At 42.9% G+C, this 24,187-nt stretch overlaps 1 protein-coding gene across 1 annotated transcript in view; it reads left to right on the top strand.

Moving 5' to 3' along the window:
• Positions 1-24,187, top strand: part of LOC126092259 (sodium-coupled monocarboxylate transporter 1-like) — a 196,587-nt gene that overhangs the window by 104,864 nt on the left and 67,536 nt on the right. The window contains exons 8-10 of the mRNA XM_049907769.1: positions 6,931-7,071; positions 11,550-11,658; positions 17,812-17,921. Coding sequence (XP_049763726.1) covers positions 6,931-7,071; positions 11,550-11,658; positions 17,812-17,921 — 360 coding nt within the window. The remainder of the gene's footprint in view (positions 1-6,930; positions 7,072-11,549; positions 11,659-17,811; positions 17,922-24,187) is intronic.

Here is a 24,187-nt window from a genome sequence, read left to right as displayed (position 1 = left end):
GTATCGGTTGGCCCATAGACTACTGGAAAACCGTGACCTGCTCGGATGAGCCCCGATTTCAGTTGTAAAGATCTGATGGTAGGGTTTGAGTGTGGCGCAGACCCTAAGAAGGCAAGATCCCAAATTGTGAACAAGGCACAGTGCAAGCTGGTGGTAGCTCCATAAAGGTGTGGGCTATGTTTGCATGGAATGGACTGGGTTCTTTGGTCCAGCTGAACCGATCATTGACTGGAAATGCTGATGTTCAGTTACTTGAAGACCATTTGCAGCCTTCATGGACTTCATGTTCCCAACCAATGAGGGAATTTTTATGGATGACAATGCTCCATTTCAGAGCATTCTAGACAATTCGAGTGAATGATCTGGCCACCCTGATCGCCCAACATGAATCCCATCGAACATTTATCGGACATTGTTGAGAGATCAGTTCGTTCATAAAATCCTGCACCGGCAACACCTGCGTAGTTATGTTCAGCTACGGAGGCAGCGTGATTCAATATGCCTGCAGGGCCTTCCAAGGACCTGCTGAGTTCATGCCACACCGAGTTGCTGCACTACGCTGGGCGAAAAGAGATTCCACACGAAATTAGAAGGTGTCCCGTGACCTTTGTCACCGCAGTGTAAAAGCTTGCCTTAAATTAAGGTGGCATTAATATCCTTTTAATGACACAGAAGTGAATCCTAATTACATGACACTCTAATCTTCATTTCCATTACAATAAACAATGAACATTGATTCAGCCAGATTGTTTAAGTTGCAAATTTGCTCTTTACCTTTCCTACAAATAGTTTTTAACTAAAAATGATGGGTGACGAATAGTAAGTAAAATTGTGAATGACTGATAACTCGCTCTGGATACCAAAACCTATTGTTGAGGAAAATATAATCTTTGCAATAATCACTCGGCTAGCGCTTGCAGCAAATGAAAACTCTGCTCATGTTACCTTTTCCCAGACGTGCTGTACTCTATGGAATCTCCTCAACATCGTCCTCTACCCTCAGTCGCATCAGCCGTTCACCCCCAGCTTATGCCTGATAACGGTCATTTGACCGAAACTGGTAGCGAAGCACATTGTGCAGAATAAAGGACAGCTGAAGGTTCACCATGAATTTTAACAATTATTTGGCGGCTGAATATCCCCACCTGCAAACATAAATATGTCAGCGAGCGCTTCAAATAAAATTCTTCTACTATTCAGTATGTCCGCCCTCACTCGCCGTCCGCTCAGCACACACTGTCTGTCATCCTCTACTACTGATACAACGTCTGGTAGCCAAAGGATTGCGTATCACTCATGTGTTTAGGCATCCAAAAACGCTGAAAACGGCAAATATTCCAAAAAAAGTCATTTCTGATGATGTATAAACCTTTCATGTTGTCCGACGCTTCCCAGAAAGTACTGTCTCGAAATTTCGACATTTCATAAATGACTCCATGTCCTAGGAATCGTGCCCTTATGTTACAGTAAATAAAAAAAACACCATCTTGATCACAACTTTTTATTTACCGATCATAGGTTGGGATTTACGTTGCATATCATCTAAGTCTGCCACCGAAAAGTGCAGTTTGTCAAGAGTTGTGTAAAATTCAGTAGTAAATTTCAATAGTATGTCTCTCCCTGACGCCCAACGCCTTTCCTGTAGCATCTGCCACTGGAGTTTGTTGAGCATCTCAGTAATGCTCTCGCGCCAAAATTCCGTGTCGAAACAAGTTGGGCGTCTGTATGATTGACGCCGAGAGATACTATGTTCTAGAAAACACGGGGTGTTACAGGATAGCGTCTCTACTCTCCACCTTCTGCTGTGGTGGGGACAGTCAACCGATTCCGCTGACAGATTTCCGAAAGAATCGTTAAGATAGCCGAAGTGTGCTCGTCTCTCTTTGTGTGCGGTTGTTGCCTTGTTTGGTATAAATAATAACTGTCGCCTGTACCAGCGTGTGGTTGGGCTGTTGGGGTAGGATAAGCGCTGAGCTGGAGTGTGAACCCCTTCTGCTCAACAGCCTTCTTTCAGCATTCTCATGCATAGGATACACGGTGAGTTACGAATTCGCACGAGAACAAGTTGCCAATCACGTGTTTACGGCAGGTGTGATACAAATGTGTCACCGTACACCTAGAAGTGATCATCAGACCTCCCCCGGGTAGGGTTAACGGTTGTCTTCAGCGGCGACCGTTAGACGACCGACACACTCAATTCTAAGGAGGAAGCTGTACCCCGTGGAACCGACACGTGTTGTATCTACGTTCAGAATGTAGGAACTCATTGTCTGCTAGAGCTTCTGGTTTCACCTCCCCGTTTCTCTGCTTTAACACTGAAAGCTGTTGCCGTAAACTACGACGGGCTGTTGTCGCAAAAAATAAAAAAAAAAGGATGTTGTGTGCAGCATGACTGAAGATGCTCGGCATATAACTTAGTGTGGCGTAGGGTCGCCTCAGGCGTCTCAAAGACTGCAGAACCTTCGATTTTGCTTGAAACTTTTGCTGGAAAAAAATCTCTTACCGACGGATTCCTTGCAGTTTGACCAGAGATGAAACTCAGGCTCGCGACAATATTGCTATAGGGAAGTGTTCAGTGCAAAATTCGACCGAGGAAACACAAAACCTAGATACAACGTGCTGACTGAAGATGAAACTAGTGCACATTTGTAAATGCCGGCACCTAAGCAGCTGCTACGTGTGTGGGTGTTCCGAGGCGAACACAAACCAAGAAAATTGTCTCGTTCCAGTCGCACTTCCCAGAAAACGATCGGGACTTCGAGAATGGATTAATAAAAAATACACGAAGTTTAAAATGATGGATTTAATGCTTCAGGTGCTCTATAAAGTCTACCACCACTTGAGTACAACGCATGGAACATTCACACAACTAAGTGAAACTATCAGAAATGACTTTCTTTTGGATGTTACTCAACTCGCGCGTTACACTGAGTGTCAGTTTCTGCACATTGTCATTTTATGACCGGTTCGTGTTGATAGCACAATGTCTCGTCACCCTTGACGATTCTTTCCAGAAAATAATTGTCCACGTCTTCACATTTCAGAGAAACTGCTGCAGGCGACCATGCGTTTTTGTTCGAGAGTCTAGGTGTGCAGGATGAAAGCTGTACGCACTTTTCTTGGCTTCAAAACATTTTGCAGGATGTCTTGAACACTTCATTTAGAAATGTTGCACCTTTGAGGTTTGCACACTACGGCCGCACGTGCATTCCGTAACACTACCTGCTCGTAGCTGAGCGGTCAAATGCACAGCTATTATTTAGAGTTGCTAGCTCAAGCAGCAATCACAGTGACTGCACTGACGTCGCTTATACGCCAGGAGTACAAAAAAATGAAAACTCTCAAATATTCTGTGAAATGATTTATTTAAAAGTGAGAGATAAAACAGATAAGAGAAACATTTGACGCACCTTTGAATAATGCTCGAATTCGTGTACAGCGGCTGAGATGCTCATACGTTAGTGACGTAAGGAGACAGCTGAGCGAAATTCCACCGGACTGATATCCTCTAGTACCCTTTAAAATTGTAATATTCAGGTTAAACACTGATTTTTGTGATTTTGGCGTAGAGCATGCGGTACGATACAACCGATTTTTGAACCTTTCCCACTGCATGCAAATGTCGCACGACGGTGAAATATTTACAGTTCATCACATTTGCCAGTTCTAAGAGTACACCGATGTGGAATATATGGACTAATGCGCTTAAACGATCTTCATCAAAACCCGAACATCTTCCGGAAATTGAAGGCTCAAAACGATCCTCCTCAAAACGAGAAAACCATTTTCTTGTCGTGCTCTTTTCAGTGGCAATAGTCTCATCAATGGTGTAAATGTTCCCGGTTGCCCCCGCTGCTGTCACCCTTCAGCAGAAGAATATGTCAGAAATGTTTCGATTTCCCCACAGAGCACTCCATATTCTAGCGTCCACTGCTCTACTCACTATCTCCAAATGACAAAATGACAATGTGTAAACTCAAGCGGCAACAGTGACCTACAAATAAAAAATGACTATCACATAAACCGCTAACAACTGGAATACCAACATGCAAAACAAAAACGATACCAACTTATGCACTAACCAAATATAATATACTCAAATACCGATCGGTATTCTAATATTATTAGATGTATATAGATCAAGAGAAAGCAGAGATGTTTCAGTTTATGCAGTGATTTGATATTTTTAACGCTTCATTTAAATAGCTAGAAGCAGATGCTGGTGAAACACTTCACTTTTCTCCCAAATTACTAATTATATTTTCTTAATTACCCTTATCACTTTCAAATTCTTAATTTTTTTCCCAAAACTATACCTCAAGCTGGACTGTTTCATATTCCATTTCTCCATTTTCTCTACTCTTCGTTTGGCAATGAAAATGCGAACAAAACTGTTTTCTCAAATCACTGAGTTTTACTTAATTACCCTGATTGCTTTCAAGGAATTAAACTTATTTTGGTAAAACTACACCACACGCCAGAAAATTTCATATCCCATTTGACTAATTCCTACTCTTCTTTTCGTTATGAAAATTCGAACAAAAATCCATTGTGTAATTTTTAGGGAGTCTTCTTTTTGTTCCGCTCAGACATTTGACCAAAAGTCAACCTAGGGTCTTTTTGGATGGACGATGCATATCGAAAATACCGTGACGTATAATTAAGTGGATCGAATAACAGTTGATCTGAATGGTGTGTAACAATTTGTTTCGCACAAATTACAGATGAAGTTAGAAAAAGCAGCCGGATACTTTGCATCATCAATGCCAGCAGTCACATAGGACGCCAGACAAATGACTGACAGAGAAAAACACCGAATTAATGTCTCATTGCCCGTATTCACCTGTTTCATCAGGAAATGACGACTTTTTCTTCAGTTGAGTTGGACAAAAACCGCTTGGATGGGTGTTTTCACCAGCTAAAGCAGCTGTTTTATGCGAATGGTTTGCACGTCTGACTTTCACGTGGAGGATCTTGCTTCAGTTCCTGGTGCCGACACGTTTTCTTCATGAGAGAACTGGAACGGTGTGCTCTCAGCCTCGTGAAGATAAGTAAGGAGCTAACCTAGAGAGAATTAGGGCTCCACTGTCTGAACAGCCGACAACGGCCGGCAGAGGCGTGTTCTGACCCCAAGCGTCTCCATACCACGTCCAAATGAAGCCACATAGCAAAGGATGACACGGAGGCCGGTTTGCATGTGTTGGTCCACTGGTCTGACAGTAGAGTTAGTTTCTTTCACTTTTTAAAGAAGCTGTTGAATCCTCAGAAAATGGAAGACCGGAATATAAAAGATTACGGGAGTTAGTGAGGGAAAGGGCCGAGGTACCACAACAGAATAATGTAATTAACCTTTGGAGTACGTCATTATAACATCTCCAAGCAGCAGAGCTTATTCCTGTTCACTTGAGTTACTCACTATATAATTCCTGCACTGAGTACTTTCACAAATTAAAAAAAAAAAAGTAACCATCCGCCTCGATTGCGAAAAAAGAACCTAGTGTTAAGTGTTAACCCAGGTTCTTCAGAACATCAATAAAACCCACAAGTGCCTAAGAAGACCTTTGGCAGTGATTAAAAGAACACCACAGCCATACATTTATAAACGAAAAAGAAAAGGAAAACACAAACAGTACATATGTACAAAGTCAAAACCACTACTTAACTTAATGATGTACGCTCCACCTCACACCGGCCCATGTTCGATGGGCCATGACCCGCCATAAACTGGAGCTACAAACGGTCGCTCACTTAGAAGCCTGACCCTCTATCTATGCACATGCGCAAGACAAGGGAAGTTACTTGAATGCGCATGCGCATATGAATACGAGAAAGTTTATACATGGGTTGGGGCTAAATATATATATTCCCAACCGTGGATCAACGTATATAAAAAAATGAAATAGATAGAACAAGAGACGAGCTAAATAGGAGGTGAAACCTAAAAACAGCCGCACATGGTTGCTTATGCTACTAAAGAAACTTGCATATAAAACTACCTATGACAACAGGAGGAACTCTTAAAAACTATACCTAAAGCCAGTAGTTAGCCTGGGGGGGCTGAGGGGACGCAATCTAAAGACGTCGTGGTAATAAAGATATAGGGAAAAACATGAGGTGTTCAACGGTCTAAAATCACTTTCATCGTAAAAGGAAAGTGAGGATAAAAAGAAAGAAGATGAACAGCTTGACCAACCGCGCTCGCCAATCAGCGCGCGCATGTGATAATCGACAGATCATCAAATTTACAAGTATGAAGAACAAAGTAAAGGCGCGAAACCTTCAAAAAATTTTCTATTTCTTGGTGGAAGTTGGTCATTGATGATATTGTCTTTAACCTGTTGCAGATGCTTAAAGATCTGCATTTCTTCCAAAACATCCAGTTTTAAGCCCTTAACCTCGGCATGAAGTAACTCGATATTAACTAGAGGGCTCGGCGCATGAGCCATTTGCACAAGGTGTTCCGCATAAGTAGAGCCCTTAGTACCGCCACCGCTTCTAGTAGGAATATGCTCTTTATACCTGAGACCCAGAGCTCGCCCCGGGCAGACGGGGCTATGGTGTTCTTTTAATCATTGACAGGGGTCTTATTAGGCACTTGTGGGTTTTATTGTTGTTCTGAAGAAGGTGTAGTTATCTATGCCGAAACCTGAGTTAGCACTTAACACTAGGTGCTTTTTTTCGCAATCGAGGCGGATTAACCAACCAACGATTGCTGACGCGCTGCGATGTTGAAGGTTCTTACTCTCACAAATGTTATCTCGTATTCTTCCTACTGTACTGTATAGCCAAAAGTAAAAGTTCGTTATTTGTTGCATTTCGTGGTGTTGCAATTTTAGTGGCGGACTGCATATGTTGGTGTTGGATAATGAAGCAAACTGTGCGTACCAGAGAGCAGCAGCGTTGGTGACAGAGCTGACGTTTCGCCCACAGGCTGGATGTGGACCCCAGGGTGCGGATGGCGCTGCCCAGCCTGCTCGTGGGCGGCCTCATGCAGTACCTCTACAATGCCGGCGTCAACCAGATAATGGTCCAGCGGTACCTCGCCCTGCCCACGCTCACCAAGGCCAACATGTGAGTACAGATCCCAGTCGTAGGGCAATAGTACAGTTATACCAAGAAGCAATGTTAACGGCCATTGTGCGTCTAGGGTGACAGGATGATACCGGTAACGCGAGCGCAAGCAGTAAACAGCGTGCAACGACGAGTACTCCTCAGGCTGTCAGCAGATTTTGGCACTGTAAAATGGAAGAACTTCAAGTAATATTCGGAATATGTCAACTTGTCCACTTAGCCTAGAAATACTGAAGGCAGCAGTAGTGCCCTAGTTCAAGAGGAGTCACTACGGCAGTGTTAAGGATCTCATGGGATAACAGACCGCAGAAAATAATTAAGAAATCGGATCCTCTTCCTTTGGCAGGAACGCTGAGATTGTGCCGAAAAAGGTAAAAGAACCTGCAGTTCATCAGGTTTGATGCCATGGCTCTAAGCACTATCGGACTTAACATCTGAGGTCATCAGTCCCCTGGACTTAGAACTACTTAAACCCAACTAACCTAAGGACATCACACAGATCCAAGCCCGAGGCAGGATTTGAAACCGCGACCGTAGCAGCAGCGCGCTTCCGAACTGAAGCGTCTAGAACCGCTCGGCCACAGTGGCCGGCGACCAGAATGTAATTCGCGACATAAAGAAAGCCTTCATCGGTCGTAATATCATGTGTATATTATTACAGATCTAGATTTAAACTAACAGCACAGCTACCATTATTGCTATAAATATAAAATAACACAGTCATTGAAAAAGCGAAGTAACCAAGAACCAAATCACAGTTGTACACAGCGCCAACTGCACGACTACATACCGTTTTCATGCAGACTCGGCATAGCTGTAGCGACACATGTTACAATATAACCTAGACATGTACAAGCATAAATCAAACGGAGGCTACTGCTTACGGTTCCATACGGCTAACCTCGGTTTACACCATGTTGGATGGCTAGCGCCCACCATTTTCATGCCGGGCGCTGTGGCCGAGCGGTTCTAGGCGCTTCAGTCCGGAACCGTGTTGCTGCTACGGTCGCAGGTTCGAATCCTGCCTCTGGCGTGCATATGTGTGATGTCCTTAGGTTGGTTAGGTTTAAGTAGTTCTAAGTCTAGGGGACTGATGACCTAAGATGTTAAGTCCCATAGTGCTTAGAGCCATTTGAACCATTTTGAACCATTTCCATTATCCAGATATAAAAAAATGGCTTAACATAAAATTTATGTATGAAAACAAAAGGAAATAATAATTATAGTGGAGTACAATTTTGTCAGGAAGCATATAAATTAAAATAAGCACTGCGACAAATATTGAAATACGTTAAGTCCAGTACAGTGGAGTACATTAAAACTTATTAAAAAACTTCATTTCATAAAATATTAAAACAGGGGTAACAAATTGGTGTAAAATTATAATCGATCTTTCCATACTTTATTTTATAATCTAAAAATGTAAAATGTAATTATCAGTGCAAATATATGTAGACACTACTAATGAAATTTTGAATCGGTGTCACGGCTGTCAAGCGAAAGTGAAATACAATAAAATGTTTATTATAAGCTTGTTAGCAAATTTCAGAAGACATAAGTAGCATACACCGATGTTGAAAACAACATTACAAAGTGTACAATCTGTAAATAGTGAAAAGAGGTCTTAGATTCTTAATTATACAGTTGTACTCATACGGCACACTGTCATGGTGACGAGTCCTCTAGGTTGACTGTATTGTTCCCATCCAACACCATAACCGTCCTGAAAGCAACACGACTCTAGTTGTCGTCCCAGCGCGTTCCAATCCCGTTGGACGACTCACTGCAGAAGTCCACGATCCGATTGGAAGTGACCACCTACCTGTACTCCTCATCATCTCCTACGCACAATCTCATCTCCCTGCACCCCATCTCAATCTCCATGCAAGAATTATCCAAGATTACTTCCGGTGCAACTGGAATGCCTGCGAGGAATCCATAGAAACCCAGATTCAGAGCCAACTCCTGACCTTCTAGCAACCTGACGATACCACTCATGCCACGTCCTTCCTGCAGCAGACCTTGTCAGAGGCTACATCCACCCACATTCCTTCCAAGACCATATACCCTCTCTCCTCACCATCCCCACTCCTCCCCGTCCCCCTTCCTCCAAGAATCCCGTGGCTTGTATCGCTCCATTTCTCCTTCTTGTGCACTCGTGACAGGGATACACTCACACGCCGCTGTCAAAGTCAGAGACAATCAGGAATTTAGCATAAAAAGAAAAGCCGCCTGGGAAAGGCGCCAGACATGCATCAATCAAACTCAACACTGCACTCATCATTAACTTTTCCAAGTACTGGAAAGCATTCCATCGATCATCCCACTACCCACTACCTACTCTTTCAAAACAACCACCCCTTACCTGACAACGTGAGTAGAGCACTTGCCCGCGAAAGGCAAAGGTCCCGAATGGTTCAAATGGCTCTGAGCACTATGTGACTCAACATCTTAGGTCATAAGTCCCCTAGAACTTAGAACTACTTAAACCTAACTAACCTAAGGACATCACACACACCCATGCCCGAGGCAGGATTCGAACCTGCGACCGTAGCAGCCTCGCGGTTCCGGACTGCAGCGCCAGAACCGCACGGCCACCGCGGCCGGCGCAAAGGTCCCGAGAGCGAGTCTCGGTCCGGCGCACAGTTTTAATCTGCCAGAAGTTTCATATCAGCACACACTCCGTTGCAGAGTGAAAATCTCATTCTGGAAACATCCCCCAGGCTGTGACTAAGCCATGTCTCCGCAATATCCTTCCTTTCAGGAGTGCTAGTTCTGCAAGGTTTGCAGGAGAGCTTCTGTAAAGTTTGGAAGGTAGGAGACGAGGTACTGGCAGTAGTGAAGCTGTGTGGACGGGCCGTGAGTCGTGCTTGGGTAGCTCAGATGGTAGAGCACTTGCCTGCGAAAGGCAAAGGTCACGAGTTTGAGTCTCGGTAGGCACACAGCTTTAATCTGCCAGGAAGTTTCAACATGAGTAAAGCTTTGCATCCTATGACTCTGACATTTTCTCCATCCCTGATGACTCTCATTTTAATTACTCATTGTTCCTACCACCCACGAACGTAGAAACACTGCTGTACCACTCCTGGCTTCCAGATTCCAAACCATAAACAGATTTAAATACACTAATTACAGCGCGTGATATAATACACGTACTCCACAAGAAACGCATCACTTCAGCAGTTACGAATCAGTTATTTATCAACACCTCAAACAACACCCCTTTTCCTTTCTAGTCATCTTTGCAATCCTTTCTACCACTATCTACTCCACAGGTTCCAATCCTCAACCTGGAAAACCTCCAAAATCCTACTTTTCCTCAAACTGCATTAATCTCCAACTGATAACTCCTCCTGCAACCCGATCTCCCTCACTTCAATGTTTAGCAAGGTCTTCGAATCTATCGTTTCCCGACCCATGCATCGACTCCTATTGTTTTAGCAGATGCGTCATTTTTTCAATAACTATCAGGCCAAGAGTTACTATAATTCGTTTAGATAAAAGTTCGTTAGTAACTTTCAGAACGTCATTTACGGGGAAACCGATAAATTTATTCGTAGAATTCACATAAGGGACTTTGTAAAGCCTACTGATATTCTTTCACACTAATACCCGTTTAATGTGTATTTTAATTGAATAAATGAGTGTGTTAAATCAAAACTTGTTTTTTTCATATAAAATTTATTCATTCGTAAATCTCCACTTTAGGGTCCGTAGCTAGGTCTGTAAATTCTTCCGTTATCCATTCCATTGTGCACAATACTCGTAATTACAGCTTTGGTTTGAAAGGCGCTTAATTAATTTTCTAGTTCAGGCAAACATTTTTATACGTAAGGCGTTTTGAAAACCGTTGTCTGGCTTCTGAATGAGTTGCAGATAACTTTCTGTTCCCTGTATTTTATTCTACGGTGAGTAAATCACGTGACAACGAAGTGAGGGAAACAAGAGGTCGTAGTTAGTTTCTTGTTCCACAGAGCACATTCACGATAAAATGTGGAATGTGTCACCAGAAGAAATATTATACAGTTGTAGATAAATAAAAAAAATTATTTATGTGGCTATCTGTCTGCCATTTACAGGGTTTTTAATGAATCATTATCTCTGCCTGAAAATTCCTCTATTGTGTAAGTCTTTGACATTTGAAAACACGTCTGTTATCTTTCAGAGATTTTATTTCCATGGGTAGAATATGATAGAGTTTTATAGCTTCATGTTTCTCACCTATCTGTGTCATAGTTAGATTAATGAAGCACCCATTTTCTTTTTTGATTCATGTAACGTGCATATAAAACTCGTCTGCATTAAAAGCTTGTATCGCTTGTGTTATGCTGAAAAACAAAATTCACAAAGAAATTTACGCATGTACAGATCATTACGTTCTGAGTAAGTACATTACGGAACTATAGCCTAACACCTTATCCTTAAAATGACAATTTACAGCTGTGGAAATTTGAACTTCGCATGTCTTTTATTTGCAGAGCGGTGTGGATATTCACTGCGGGTGCTGCTAGCCTCATCCTGCTGAGCACCTACAGCGGCCTCCTGATCTTCGCCAGGTACTTCGACTGCGATCCTCTCACCACCAAGGTACGTGTTTGTAGCGTAAAGCAGTGCGCTACTGGAAATTTAAATCTTTGGGTAGAACCGAAGACCGTCAGACGGTGTGAAAAAGGGCACTTAAAAACATAAAGGCCTTGTTATACCACTAAGGCAATACTGTAAGAGTCCGCCTCCGTAACTGAGTTCTCAGCACTGCTGACTGCCATGGGAAGGAGCGGGGTTCGATTCACGGCACTGCCAAGGATTTTTCCTTGTTTCGAGGACTGTTACAGGGTGCACTCATCCTTAGGAGGCCAACTTAGGAGCTACACGACGGATTAGAGGCGGTTCCAGCGTCAAGAAATAGAATGGCCGGGAGAGCGATGTGCTGAGACATGCTTCTCCATACCGCATTGAACGACGGCATTGACAGTGGATGACATGGTGGTTGCTCGGGTTTGGTTTTAAAACTCTTAAAGCTTTAAAATATATGAACATTATTTATAGTCTACGCTTTTATTCTTCATGACGACATATAAATTTCTCAACATAGTCACCGTTGCGACGAACACATTTCTCCCAACGAGATACCTGTTTGTTGGAACTGTCACTGAAAACTGCTTGACTTTGTTTACGGAGTTTACAAACTCACCTCTGCTTGCACCGCTTCATCACTATCAAACGGAGATCCTTTCCCGAAGTTATTTTAAGTTTTGGAAACATGAAAATAAGGTGGCGCCACGTCGGGAGGAGGTGTGGCGACAGTGTACACAAGACGCCGGACTGTTGCAGATGTCGCATCGCTGGTCGGTGGCCCGGCATTGTCTTGCTGAAAGAGAGGGTGCTTCATTGTTGTTGTTGTGGTCTTCAGTCCTGAGACTGGTTTGATGCAGCTCTCCATGCTACTCTATCCTGTGCAAGCTTCTTCATCTCCCAGTACCTACTGCAACCTACATCCTTCTGAATCTGCTTAGTGTATTCGTCTCTTGGTCTCCCCCTACGATTATTACCCTCCACGCTGCCCTCCAATACTAAATTGGTGATCCCTTGATGCCTCAGAACATGACCTACCAACCGATCCCTTCTTCTGGTCAAGTTGTGCCACAAACTTCTCTTCTCCCCAATCCTATTCAATACTTCCTCATTAGTTATGTGATCTACCCATCTAATCTTCAGCATTCTTCTGTAGCACCACATTTCGAAAGCTTCTATTCTCTTCTTGTCCAAACTATTTACCGTCCATGTTTCATATCCATACATGGCTACACTCCATACAAATACTTTCAGAAATGACTTCCTGACACTTAAATCTATACTCGATGTTAACAAATTTCTCTTCTTCAGAAACGCTTTCCTTGCCATTGCCAGTCTACATTTTATATCCTCTCTACTTCGACCATCATCAGTTATTTTGCTCCCCAAATAGCAAAACTCCTTTACTACTTTAAGTGTCTCATTTCCTAATCTAATACCCTCAACATCACCCGACTTAATACGACTACATTCCATTATCCTCGTTTTGCTTTTGTTGATGTTCATCTTATATCCTACCTTTAAGACACCATCCATTCAGTTCAACTGCTCTTCCAAGTCCTTTGCTGTCTCTGACAGAATTACAATGTCATCGGCGAACCTCAAAGTTTTTATTTCTTCTCCATGGATTTTAATACCTACTCCGAATTTTTCTTTTGTTTCCTTTACTGCTTGCTCAATATACAGTTTGAATAACATCGGGGAGAGGCTACAACCCTGTCTTACTCCCTTCCCAACCACTGCTTCCCTTTCATATCCCTCGACTCTTATAACTGCCATCTGGTTTCTGTACAAATTGTAAATAACCTTTCGCTCCCTGTATTTTACCCCTGCCACCTTTAGAATTTGAAAGAGAGTATTCCAGTCAACATTGTCAAAAGCTTTCTCTAAGTCTACAAATGCTAGAAAAGTAGGTTTGCCTTTCCTTAATCTTTCTTCTAAGATAAGTCGTAAGGTCAGTATTGCCTCACGTGTTCCAGTATTTCTACGGAATCCAAACTGATCTTCCCCGAGGTCGGCTTCTACTAGTTTTTCCATTCGTCTGTAAAGAATTCGTGTTAGTATTTTGCAGCTGTGGCTTATTAAACTTCATGAGCGGACGAATTCTCAAGTCGATTAGAGTACGGTGTTACTCACGCATCGAGACATAGTTACGTTACTCACCACCATGTTACACACTGGAGCCCTCTGGCAGCAGAGAGTAACAAATATTTTGACACGAAGAATGAAGACATAAACTATGTGATCAAAAGTATCTGGACACCTGGCCGAAAATGACTTACAAGTTCGTGGCGCCCTTCATCGATAATGCTGGAATTTAATATGGTGGTGGCCCACCCTTAGCCCTGATGACAGCTTCCACTCTCGCAGGCATACGTTCAATCAGGTGCTGGAAGGTTTCTTGGAGAATGGCAGCCCATTCGAGGTATCGATGTCGGTCGGTGATGCCTGGCACGAAGTCGCCGTTCCAAAATATCCCAAAGGTGTTCTATAAGAATGGTTCAAATGGCTCTGAGCACTATGGGACCCAACTGCTGAGGTCCTTAGTCCCCTAGAACTTAGAACTAGTTAAACCTAACTAACCTAAGGACATCACAAACATCCATGCCCGAGGCAGGATTCGAACCTGCGACCGTAGCAGTCTTGCGGTTCCAGACTGCAGCGCCTTTAACCGCACAGCCACTTCGCTCGGCGGTGTTCTATAAGATTCAGGTCAGTACTCTGTTTAGGCCAGTCCATTGCAGGGATGTTACAGTCGTGTAACCACTCCGCCACATGCCGTGTATTGTGAACATGTGCTCGATCGTGGTGAAAGATGCAGTCGCCATCTCAGAATTGCTCTTCAACAGTGGGAAGCAAGAAGGAGCTTCAAACATCAATGTAGGCCTTTGTGGTGATAGTACCACGAAAAACAACAAGGGGTGCAAGCTCCCTCCATGAAAAACACAACCGCACCGTAACACCACCGCCTCCAAATTTTACTGTTGGCACTACACACGCTGGCAGATGACGTTCACCGGGCATTCGCCATGCCCGCCCCCTGCCATCGGATCGCCACATTGTGTACCGTCATTCGTTACTTCACACAACGTTTTTCCAGTGCTTACTCTCCTTACACCAAGCGAGGCGTCGTTGGCATTTACCGGCGGTATGTGTGGCCTATGAGCAGCCGCTCGACCATGAAATCCAAGTTTTCTGACCTCTCGCCTAACTGTCACAATACTTGCAGTGGATCCTGACGCAGTTTGGAATTCCTGTGTGATGGTCTGGATAGATATCTGCCTATTACACCTTACGACCCTCTTCAACTGTCGGCGTTCTGTGTCAGTCAACAGACGAGGTCGGCCCGCACTTTTTTGTGCTGTACGTGTCCCTTCACGTTTCCACTTCTCTATCACATGGGAAACAGTGGAGCTAGGGATGTTTAGGAGTGTGTAAATCTCACGTACAGACGTATGACGCAAGTGACACCCAATCACCTGACCACCTTCGAAGTCCGTAAGTTCCGCGTAGCGCCCCATTCTACTCTCTCACGATGTTTAATGACTACTGAGGTCACTGATATGGAGTACCCGGCAGTAGACGGCAGCGCAGCGCGCCTAATATGGTAAAAGTATGTTTTTGGGGATGTCCCGATACTTAGTCTAGAATAAAGATACAGGATGTTAATGGTGTTTGTTTTATTTAAAACTCTTTGAGTTTTCACATTAAAAATTCGGAGGCATCACTTTTCAACACGCCCTTGTAATGGAAGGAATGATTCCACACAAGAGAAGAGGCCGTCTGGACGGCTGTGCAGACATTGAAATTTACACCGATTAAAAATGTCATAAACATACCATATGCAGTGCTACTCATCGTATTTTATCCTGACAACTAGGCAGGATCACTGTCATACATAACCAGGCCACAGTAAGAATGTCTGGAAGATGTGTCGTCGCCCGATTGACTGTTTAGCGTCAACTGTCACAGGACGCATCATATTGACTTGAGACTGAAATGACACCGCAGCATTGCGAAAATATGCCCCAGTGTGATTTACACAACATTCCGCAGAAGTAAAGTCGGAACATGCACCTTTTTTTCTATTCTGTCCAGATTTTGAAGCGTGTTGGCCCACTGTACGGTGGGTTAACGACGAGCGCCGGTGTGTACGCCAGCGGTTTCCCACATCCGGTCTCGCTTAAGCTACACGATTCGCAAACATTTCGAAAAACGTTCTGGCACTTTCACATGGATAACACTGTGCAAAACGCATGAACATCACACAGGAATTCCAAACTGCATCAGGATCGACTGCAAGTATTGTGACAGTTAGGCGAGAGGTGAGAAAACTTGGATTTCATGGTCGAGCGGCTGCTCATATGCCACACATTACGCCGGTAAATGCCGACCCCTCACTTGATCTAAGGAGAGTTAACATTGCATGATTCAACAGTGGAAAAACGTTGTGTGGAGTGACGAATCACGGTACACAATGTGGCGATCCGATGGCAGGGGGTGGGTACGGTGAATGCCCGGTGAACGTCATCTGCCAGCGTGTGTAGAGATGAGAGTAAAATTCGGAGTGCAGTATTATAGTGTGGTCGTGTTTTTCATGGAACAGGCTTGCACCCCTTGTTATTTTTCGTGGCACTATCAGAGGACAGGCCTACACTGATGTTTGAAGCACCTTCTTGCTTTCCACTGTTGAAGAGCAATTCAGGACGGTACCTGCATCTTTCAACACGATCGAGCACCTAATCATCATGCACGGCTTGTGGCGGAGTGGTTACACGACAATAACATCCCTGTAATGGACTGGCCTGCACAGAGTCCTGACCTGAATCCGATAAAACACCTTTGGGATATTTAGGAAAGCCGAAGTGGTGCCAGGCCTCACCGACCGACATCGATACCTCAGTGCAGCACTCCGAGAACCTTCCAGCACCCGATTGAACGTATGCCTGCGAGAGTGGAAGCTGTCATCAAGGCTAAGGGTGGACCAGCACCACATCTAATTCCAGCATTACCGATGGAGGGCGCCACGAACTTGTAAGTCATTTTCAGTCAGGTGTCCGGATACTTTTGATTACATAGGGGACGTATAAAACTTGAAAATAGATTTTCTCTGAAACTAGGGGACGTCACATGAAAATCCAGTAGCCATGTACTACAGGTAGGACAGGTAGGACTGGTCGCTCTACAATATACCTAAGATTCGAAAAAATCTGTGATTAGCAGGTCTGACGGTACTCTTGTGAGCCATCAGCCTTTCCATAACATTCCAAAAATGTTACAGAGGGCGTGGATAGACATTACACCAATGGTTATCTGTGCAAAATCGTTCACATTTATCGTTATAACGCCAACCTCTTTTTATTATTGAACAAAGCACACTTGTATCACGTGTAACCTCTTCTATGCCTTTCAGGTGGTGACAGGTCTCATATAAAAGTTTGGTAAACACCGATCTGCCGTGGTCGCTCAGTTAAGAATGTCAGCATGTAAACATATAAATTTTCGTCAAAATATATGGAATATCTTTCAGACTGTTCACAATTGACTGGTCGAACATACATCTGGTTTTTACAGTTGTTATTTCAAGCTGCACTGACGTCACTTTCACGTCAGGAATACCACCAGTTTCGGAAGTTTTTTGACGGATGTTGCACAATATATACATGTCTCATTGATCGACATAAACCCACATTATTATGGAGCTTATAGTAACCGATATTTTCAGTCGGTGATGTGGTTATTATTGTTATGTTAGGAAATCGTCCAATGCGGGAACCTGATATAAATGATCTCCAAACATTTATCTTTATGTCATTTAATTTGGATATAACTAGTTTCTTGAGTTCACATCTCATTTTCACATGTCACGGGTATCAGTTGTAAATTAAGAAAAAAAGTCACAAGAAGTTATTTTTGAGGCATTGAGTATGATAAGTGAATTGAAGAAACTAGTTTTAATAGCAGCTGTCTGGAGATAATTTATATCAAGTCTCCAAATTTAATCAGCCACGTGACCTACTCTCATTCGTCATGAAGATGAGTATAGTCCTACATTTAGGCAACAACTTTTTATTACCCTGTTGTGAATTTGGCATTAACTGTCGTCTTTAATATCACTTGGGAACGTGTGGCAATTTTGAGTCTGGTCTTGGTTCACTGCGGTCACAGGTGGCGCGAGCCAAGGATCAACTGCTGCCGCTGATGGTGGCGGAGTCGCTGGGCGGTCTTCCCGGGATGACGGGCGTCTTCGTGGCCGGCATCTTCAGCGCTGCCCTCAGGTAGGTGCTCCAGAGGTATACAGCACACCTCAACACACAGGGACTGCTGCTGTTTGTGTCGCTGCGTCGTCACTCTGGCCAGCTGCAATACGACTGTTTGTACGCTGTATGCTGTGAAATGTGTTGATTCCAGCACCTGCTACACTTTCAGCCCTCCCATATTTCTAATATACACGGTGATTCAGCTGCCCCTATCACTATAGTTTTATGCAACCCACGATGTTGCAGCTGACCTTCATAAACCTCGTGCGAGAGTTTCATATTTTCTCGCTTGCTACGCGCAAACAGTTAGTGCCACAGAAATATGAGCAAGAACTTTTTGTAGGAAATTTCATGTAGTTACGTTTGGTTTTGGGATATGTTTTCGCTAGTGGCCACGATTTTTGAATTATTAAGGAAAAACACACATAAGTGATCTTCTAAAGCACCTTTGCTCCACACTCATCCCTCACTTGTCAGGATTCCTAACACGTTATTCGTGGCACTCCCTCCAACCACTGTACAAAAATTTCAGACTGCACGAATTCTTCCTGGTATTCGACCTTATTTGATCTCTGGTGACAACGCTATTACACCACCATTAATGTTATTAATCTAAACTTGCCCTTGAGGGTAATGAAAGAAAAACGAATTTTGTAAACATTACACTAAAACTAAATGCATTGACAATTCGATCCAAATTAACCCTTACAATGACAGTAGTTTCGTAGTGAGGAGTCCCTGCGAATACAACGATCTAATTAGCTATTCTATGCTGTTACAATTCACTAAATTGTTAGGTAAAATGTACACAAATGTCAATTTTACAATTTGCAAGTGCTCGCGTTAGAAAATTTAAAAAGGAAAATAGATAGGTTGAAGTTAAATATAGTGGGAATTAGTGAACTTCGATAGCAGGAGTAACTTCTGGTCAGGTGAATACAGGATTTCAATACAAAATAAAATAGTGGTAATGCACGATTAGGTTTAATAATGAATAGGAGTACAGGAATGGTGGTAAGCTACTATGAACTGCATAGTGAACACATTGTCGTAGCCTAGATAGACACGAAGTCCACCCCTACCACAGCAGCACAGGTTTGTATGCCAACTAGATCCGCAGATGATGAAGACACGGAAGAAATGTATCACGAAATAAAATAAATTATTCATATAGTTAAAGGAGACGAAAATTTAATCGTGATGGGGGATTGGAATTCGATAGCAGGAAAAGGAAGAGAAGGAAAAATAGTTGAATATGGACTGGGGGGAAGGAATGAAAGATCAGGCTGCCTAGTTGAATTTTTCACAGAGAATAATTTTGTCATCGCAAAAACTTCGTTTAAGAATCATAAAAGAAGGTTGTATAAGTGGAAGAGACCTGAAGACACCGAAAGGTTTCAGACTGATTATACATATGACGGTTAGACAGAGATTTAGGTACCAGGTTTTAAATTCTAAGACATTTACAGGTACAGATGTGGACTCTGACCACAATTTATGGGTTATAAACTGCATATTAAAACTGAAGAAATTGGAAAAAGGTAGGAAATTAAGGAGATCGTACCTGGATAATTTGAAAGAACCAGAGGTTGTTGAGAACTTCAGAGAGAGCAGGGGAAATGAGTATAGTAGAAAACGAATGGGCAGCTTTAAAAGTTGAAATAGTGAGAGCAGCAGAGGATCAAGTAGGTATAACATAGAGATATTGAATTGAATTGATGAAAGAAGAAAATTTAAAAATACAGCAAATGAAGCAGGAAAAAGTGAATTAAAAAAATGGCTCTGAGCACTATGGGACTTAACACCTGAGGTCATCAGTCACGTAGAACTTAGAACTACTTAAACCCAGCTAACCTAAGGACAACACACACATCCATGCCCGAGGCAGGATTAGAACCTGCGACCTTAGCGGTCGCGCGGTTCTAGATTGAATCGCCTAGAACCGCTCGGCCACTACGGCCGACAAAGTGAATACAATGGCTTGAAAATTGAGATTGACATAAGTACAAAATGGCTAAGTATGAGTGGCTAGAGGACATTTCTAAGGATTCAGAAGCATATTTTACTATGGGAAAGATAGACGCCAGCTACAGGAAAATTAAAGAGGCCTTTGGAGAGAAAAGAAGGAGGGAAAACTGAAAGGAGGAAGAAGTATATAGAAGGTCTATACAATGGAGATGAACTTGGAAAGTGGACGTAGATGAAGATGAGATGGGAGATATGATACTGTGAGAAGAATTTGACAAGCTTTGAAAGATCTAAGTCCAAGCAAGGCCCCGGGAGTAGACAATTTTCCGGCAGAGTTACTATTAGCTTTGGGAGAGCCAGCCATGACAAAATTCTTCCATCTGGTGAGCAAGATGTATGAGACAGGCGAAATACCCTCCAAGACGAATATAATAATTCCAATCCCAACACAGCAGTTGCTGACAGGTGTGAAAATTACCGAATGATAAGTTTAATAAGACATGGTTGCAAAATACTAACACGAATTCTTTACGGAAGAATGGAAAACTGGAAGAAGTAGGCCTCGAGGAAGATTAGTTTCGATTCCGGAGAAATGTAAGAAGACGCGAGGCAATACTAACCCTACGACTTATCGTAGAAGATAGGCTAAGGGAAAGCAAACCTACATTTTTAGCATTTGTGGACTTCGAGAAAGTTTTTGAGCATGTGGACTGGATTACTCTACTTGAAATTTTGAAGGTAACAGGGGTAGAATACAGGTAGCGAAACGCTATTTACAGCTTGTACAGAAACCAGACGGCAGTTATGATAGTCGAAGGGCGTGAAAGGAAAGCGGTGATTGAGAATGGGGTGAGTCAGCGTTGTAGTCTATATCCTATGTTCTTCAATATGTACATTTAACAAGCAGTAAAGGAAACCAAAATTTGGAATAGGTATTAAAGTTCAGGGAGGAGAAATAAAAACTTTAAGGTTTGCCGATAACATTGTAATTCTGTCGAAGACAGCAAAGGACTTGGAAGAGAAGTCGAACGGTATTGACAGTGTCTTGACAGGAGGATATGAGATAAACATCAACAAAAGAAAAACAAGGGGAATGGAATGTAGTCGAATTAAATCAGGTGATGCTAAGGGAGTTAGATTAGGAAACAAGACACTTAAAGTTGTAAATGAGTTATCTATTTGGGTATTAAGGTAACTGATGATGGCCGAAGTAGAGAGGATATAAAATGTAGACTGGAAATGGCAAGAAAGGCATTTCTGAAGAAGTGAAATTTGTTAACGTCGAATACAGATTGAAGTATTAGGAAGTTTTTTTCTGAAGGTGTTTGCTTGCAGTGTGGCATGTAAGGAAGTGAAACATGAACGATAAGCGGTTTAGATAAAAAGATAGTAGAAGCTTTCGAAATGTGGTGCTACAGGAGAATGAAGAAGATTAAATGGGTCGATCACGTAACTAATGAGCAGGTGCTGAATAGGTTGGGGATCAAAGAATTTGTAGCACATCTTGACGAAAAGAAGGGGTCGGTTAACAGGACACATTCTGAAACATCAAGGGATCACTAGTTTAGTATTGGAGGATAGTGTTAGGGGTAAAATTGTAGAGGGAGACCAAGAGATGAATACAGTGAATATATTCAGAAAGATATAGATTGCAGTAGTTTGGAGATGAAGAGGCTCGTACAGGATAGATAGCATGGAGAGCTGCATGAAACCAGTCCCTGGACTGAGGACCACAACAACAGGAAGTGCAGGTGTAAGCCGGTGGCACAATAAGGCCTGTTATGGAACATCAAAAAAGGTCAAATGTGCGAAATAGTTCGCGCAGTCGGAAATATTTGTACAGTGGTAGGAGGGAGTGCTATGAACAACATAGGAGCACTAGAAATCCTGGCTGGTGGGGGGCTGAGTGTGAGAATGGGGTGCGTTTGAAGGTCACTTTTGTACGTTTATATTGAATAACTCTAAAACTACGGTCTCCAGCGAAAATGTATCCATGTACAAAATTTAACTACATTAAATTTCCTACAAAAAGCTTCTGTTCATTTTTTCCGTGGGACTAGTAGGTTGGGCGTAGTGAAGGAGAGAATGTGACAATCTCGTGTCAGCTATAACGTTCCTGGTTGCATAAAACAGTGGTAGGAGCAACTGAATCACCGTGTATATATCGATACGTTAGTTTACTCATTCTTTCGATTCATGGCTAGTCAGTATCGACCTTCATGTCAGTGGTGCACGAATATACAGCGCGTAAACGTTAATTATTTACAATTTACCACAATACTGTAGTGAAAGCCGGAACGAACAATTTGGTACAATTTGGAACAATAGATACCTCACCTAGGATGAGTAAGGAGAATAATGGCACGTGGCTATATGGGAGAACAAAGCAAAATTCTCTACTTCAATAAATGTACGAAAGAAAAAACTAAGAAAATGAAGCTATAATGTTTTAGAATAAATAATAGAAAATTTTTAGTTCTACATGGACAGTATAGTTCACTAACACAGTTTGTGCACAAATTCATAAATCATATAATTGTCAGACAATAATAAAACCTACAAAATGTTTTAACAGCTTGTACGGGCTAGGAAGAGGTGTCTAAAGCCAGTTGTACTCGCAGATGGAAAAAGTTATAACTGGATGTCAGCACCTATATGTGCACGTGGACTCTAATAGCTCACAAGGGGATCACTAACTCCTGTAGCAAATCGTCTAACATGCAGTTGGAGAAATTGCTTTGAATCAAAATTATTCAAAATATGCGCCAGAAACATGAGGATTATGAAAGGATCGTGAGTGAAGTACGAGATTAGCACTTGCAGCAAGCAGCAGCCATACTCAAACAACGTACTGAGACACCGAAACATCATCATTATTACACTGAACTAGAACCCAACTGCAAGCGGCTGTCTTCCTTGTTCAAAGCATGTTGGAAAATGAATTTTGGCGGCCTACTTTGTCTTTGGCTAGGGACAGTCCAAGTGCCAGAGCTAAATGAGATATTATGAAAGAGGTAGTGCATATATTTTTCCCGCTTGCCTATTGACAACGAGAGACGGCATTATCTATGCCGAGCACAGAAGCCTGTCGACCATCTTGGTGAAAAATCTGTTTGTCCATTAAATCCCTGTGTTCAACCTTAGCGTCAATGCATTGAATTAACAGTCCGTTCTGTGTATGTCCTGTGAAACAATATACAGGGTGTTTCAAAAATGACCGGTATATTTGAAACGGCAATAAAAACTAAACGAGCAGCGATAAAAATACACCGTTTGTTGCAATATGCTTGGGACAACAGTACATTTTCAGGCAGACAAACTTTTGAAATTACAGTAGTTACAATTTTCAACAACAGATGGCGCTGCGGTCTGGGAAACTCTATATTACGATATTTTCCACATATCCACCATGCGTAGCAATAATATGGCGTAGTCTCTGAATGAAATTACCCGAAACCTTTGACAACGTGTCTGGCGGAATTGCTTCACATGCAGATGAGATGTACTGCTTCAGCTGTTCAATTGTTTCTGGATTCTGGCGGTACACCTGGTCTTTCAAGTGTCCCCACAGAAAGAAGTCACAGGGGTTCATGTCTGGCGAATAGGGAGGCCAATCCAGGCCGCCTCCTGTATGTTTCGGATAGCCCAAAGCAATCACACGATCATCGAAATATTCATTCAGGAAATTAAAGACTTCGGCCGTGCGATGTGGCAGGGCACCATCTTGCATAAACCACGAGGTGTTCGCAGTGTCGTCTAAGGCAGTTTGTACCGCCACAAATTCACGAAGAATGTCCAGATAGCGTGATGCAGTAATCGTTTCGGATCTGAAAAATGGGCCAATGATTCCTTTGGAAGAAATGGCGGCCCAGACCAGTACTTTTTGAGGATGCAGGGACGATGGGACTGCAACATGGGGCTTTTCGGTTCCCCATATGCGCCAGTTCTGTTTATTGACGAAGCCGTCCAGGTAAAAATAAGCTTCGTCAGTAAACCAAATGCTGCCCACATGCATATCGCCGTCATCAATCCTGTGCACTATATCGTTAGCGAATGTCTCTCGTGCAGCAATGGTAGCGGCGCTGAGGGGTTGCCGCGTTTGAATTTTGTATGGATAGAGGTGTAAACTCTGGCGCATTAGACGATACGTGGACGTTGGCGTCATTTGGACCGCAGCTGCAACACGGCGAACGGAAACCCGAGGCCGCTGTTGGATCACCTGCTGCACGAGCTGCGCGTTGCCCTCTGTGGTTGCCGTACGCGGTCGCCCTATCTTTCCAGCACGTTCATCCGTCACGTTCCCAGTCCGTTGAAAT

The sequence above is a fragment of the Schistocerca cancellata genome, chromosome 7 (genome assembly GCF_023864275.1).
Source record: "Schistocerca cancellata isolate TAMUIC-IGC-003103 chromosome 7, iqSchCanc2.1, whole genome shotgun sequence".
In the NCBI taxonomy this organism is placed as follows: domain Eukaryota; kingdom Metazoa; phylum Arthropoda; class Insecta; order Orthoptera; family Acrididae; genus Schistocerca; species Schistocerca cancellata.
Note: the sequence above shows the minus strand (reverse complement) of the source record. Positions and strands in the feature narration are given on the sequence as shown.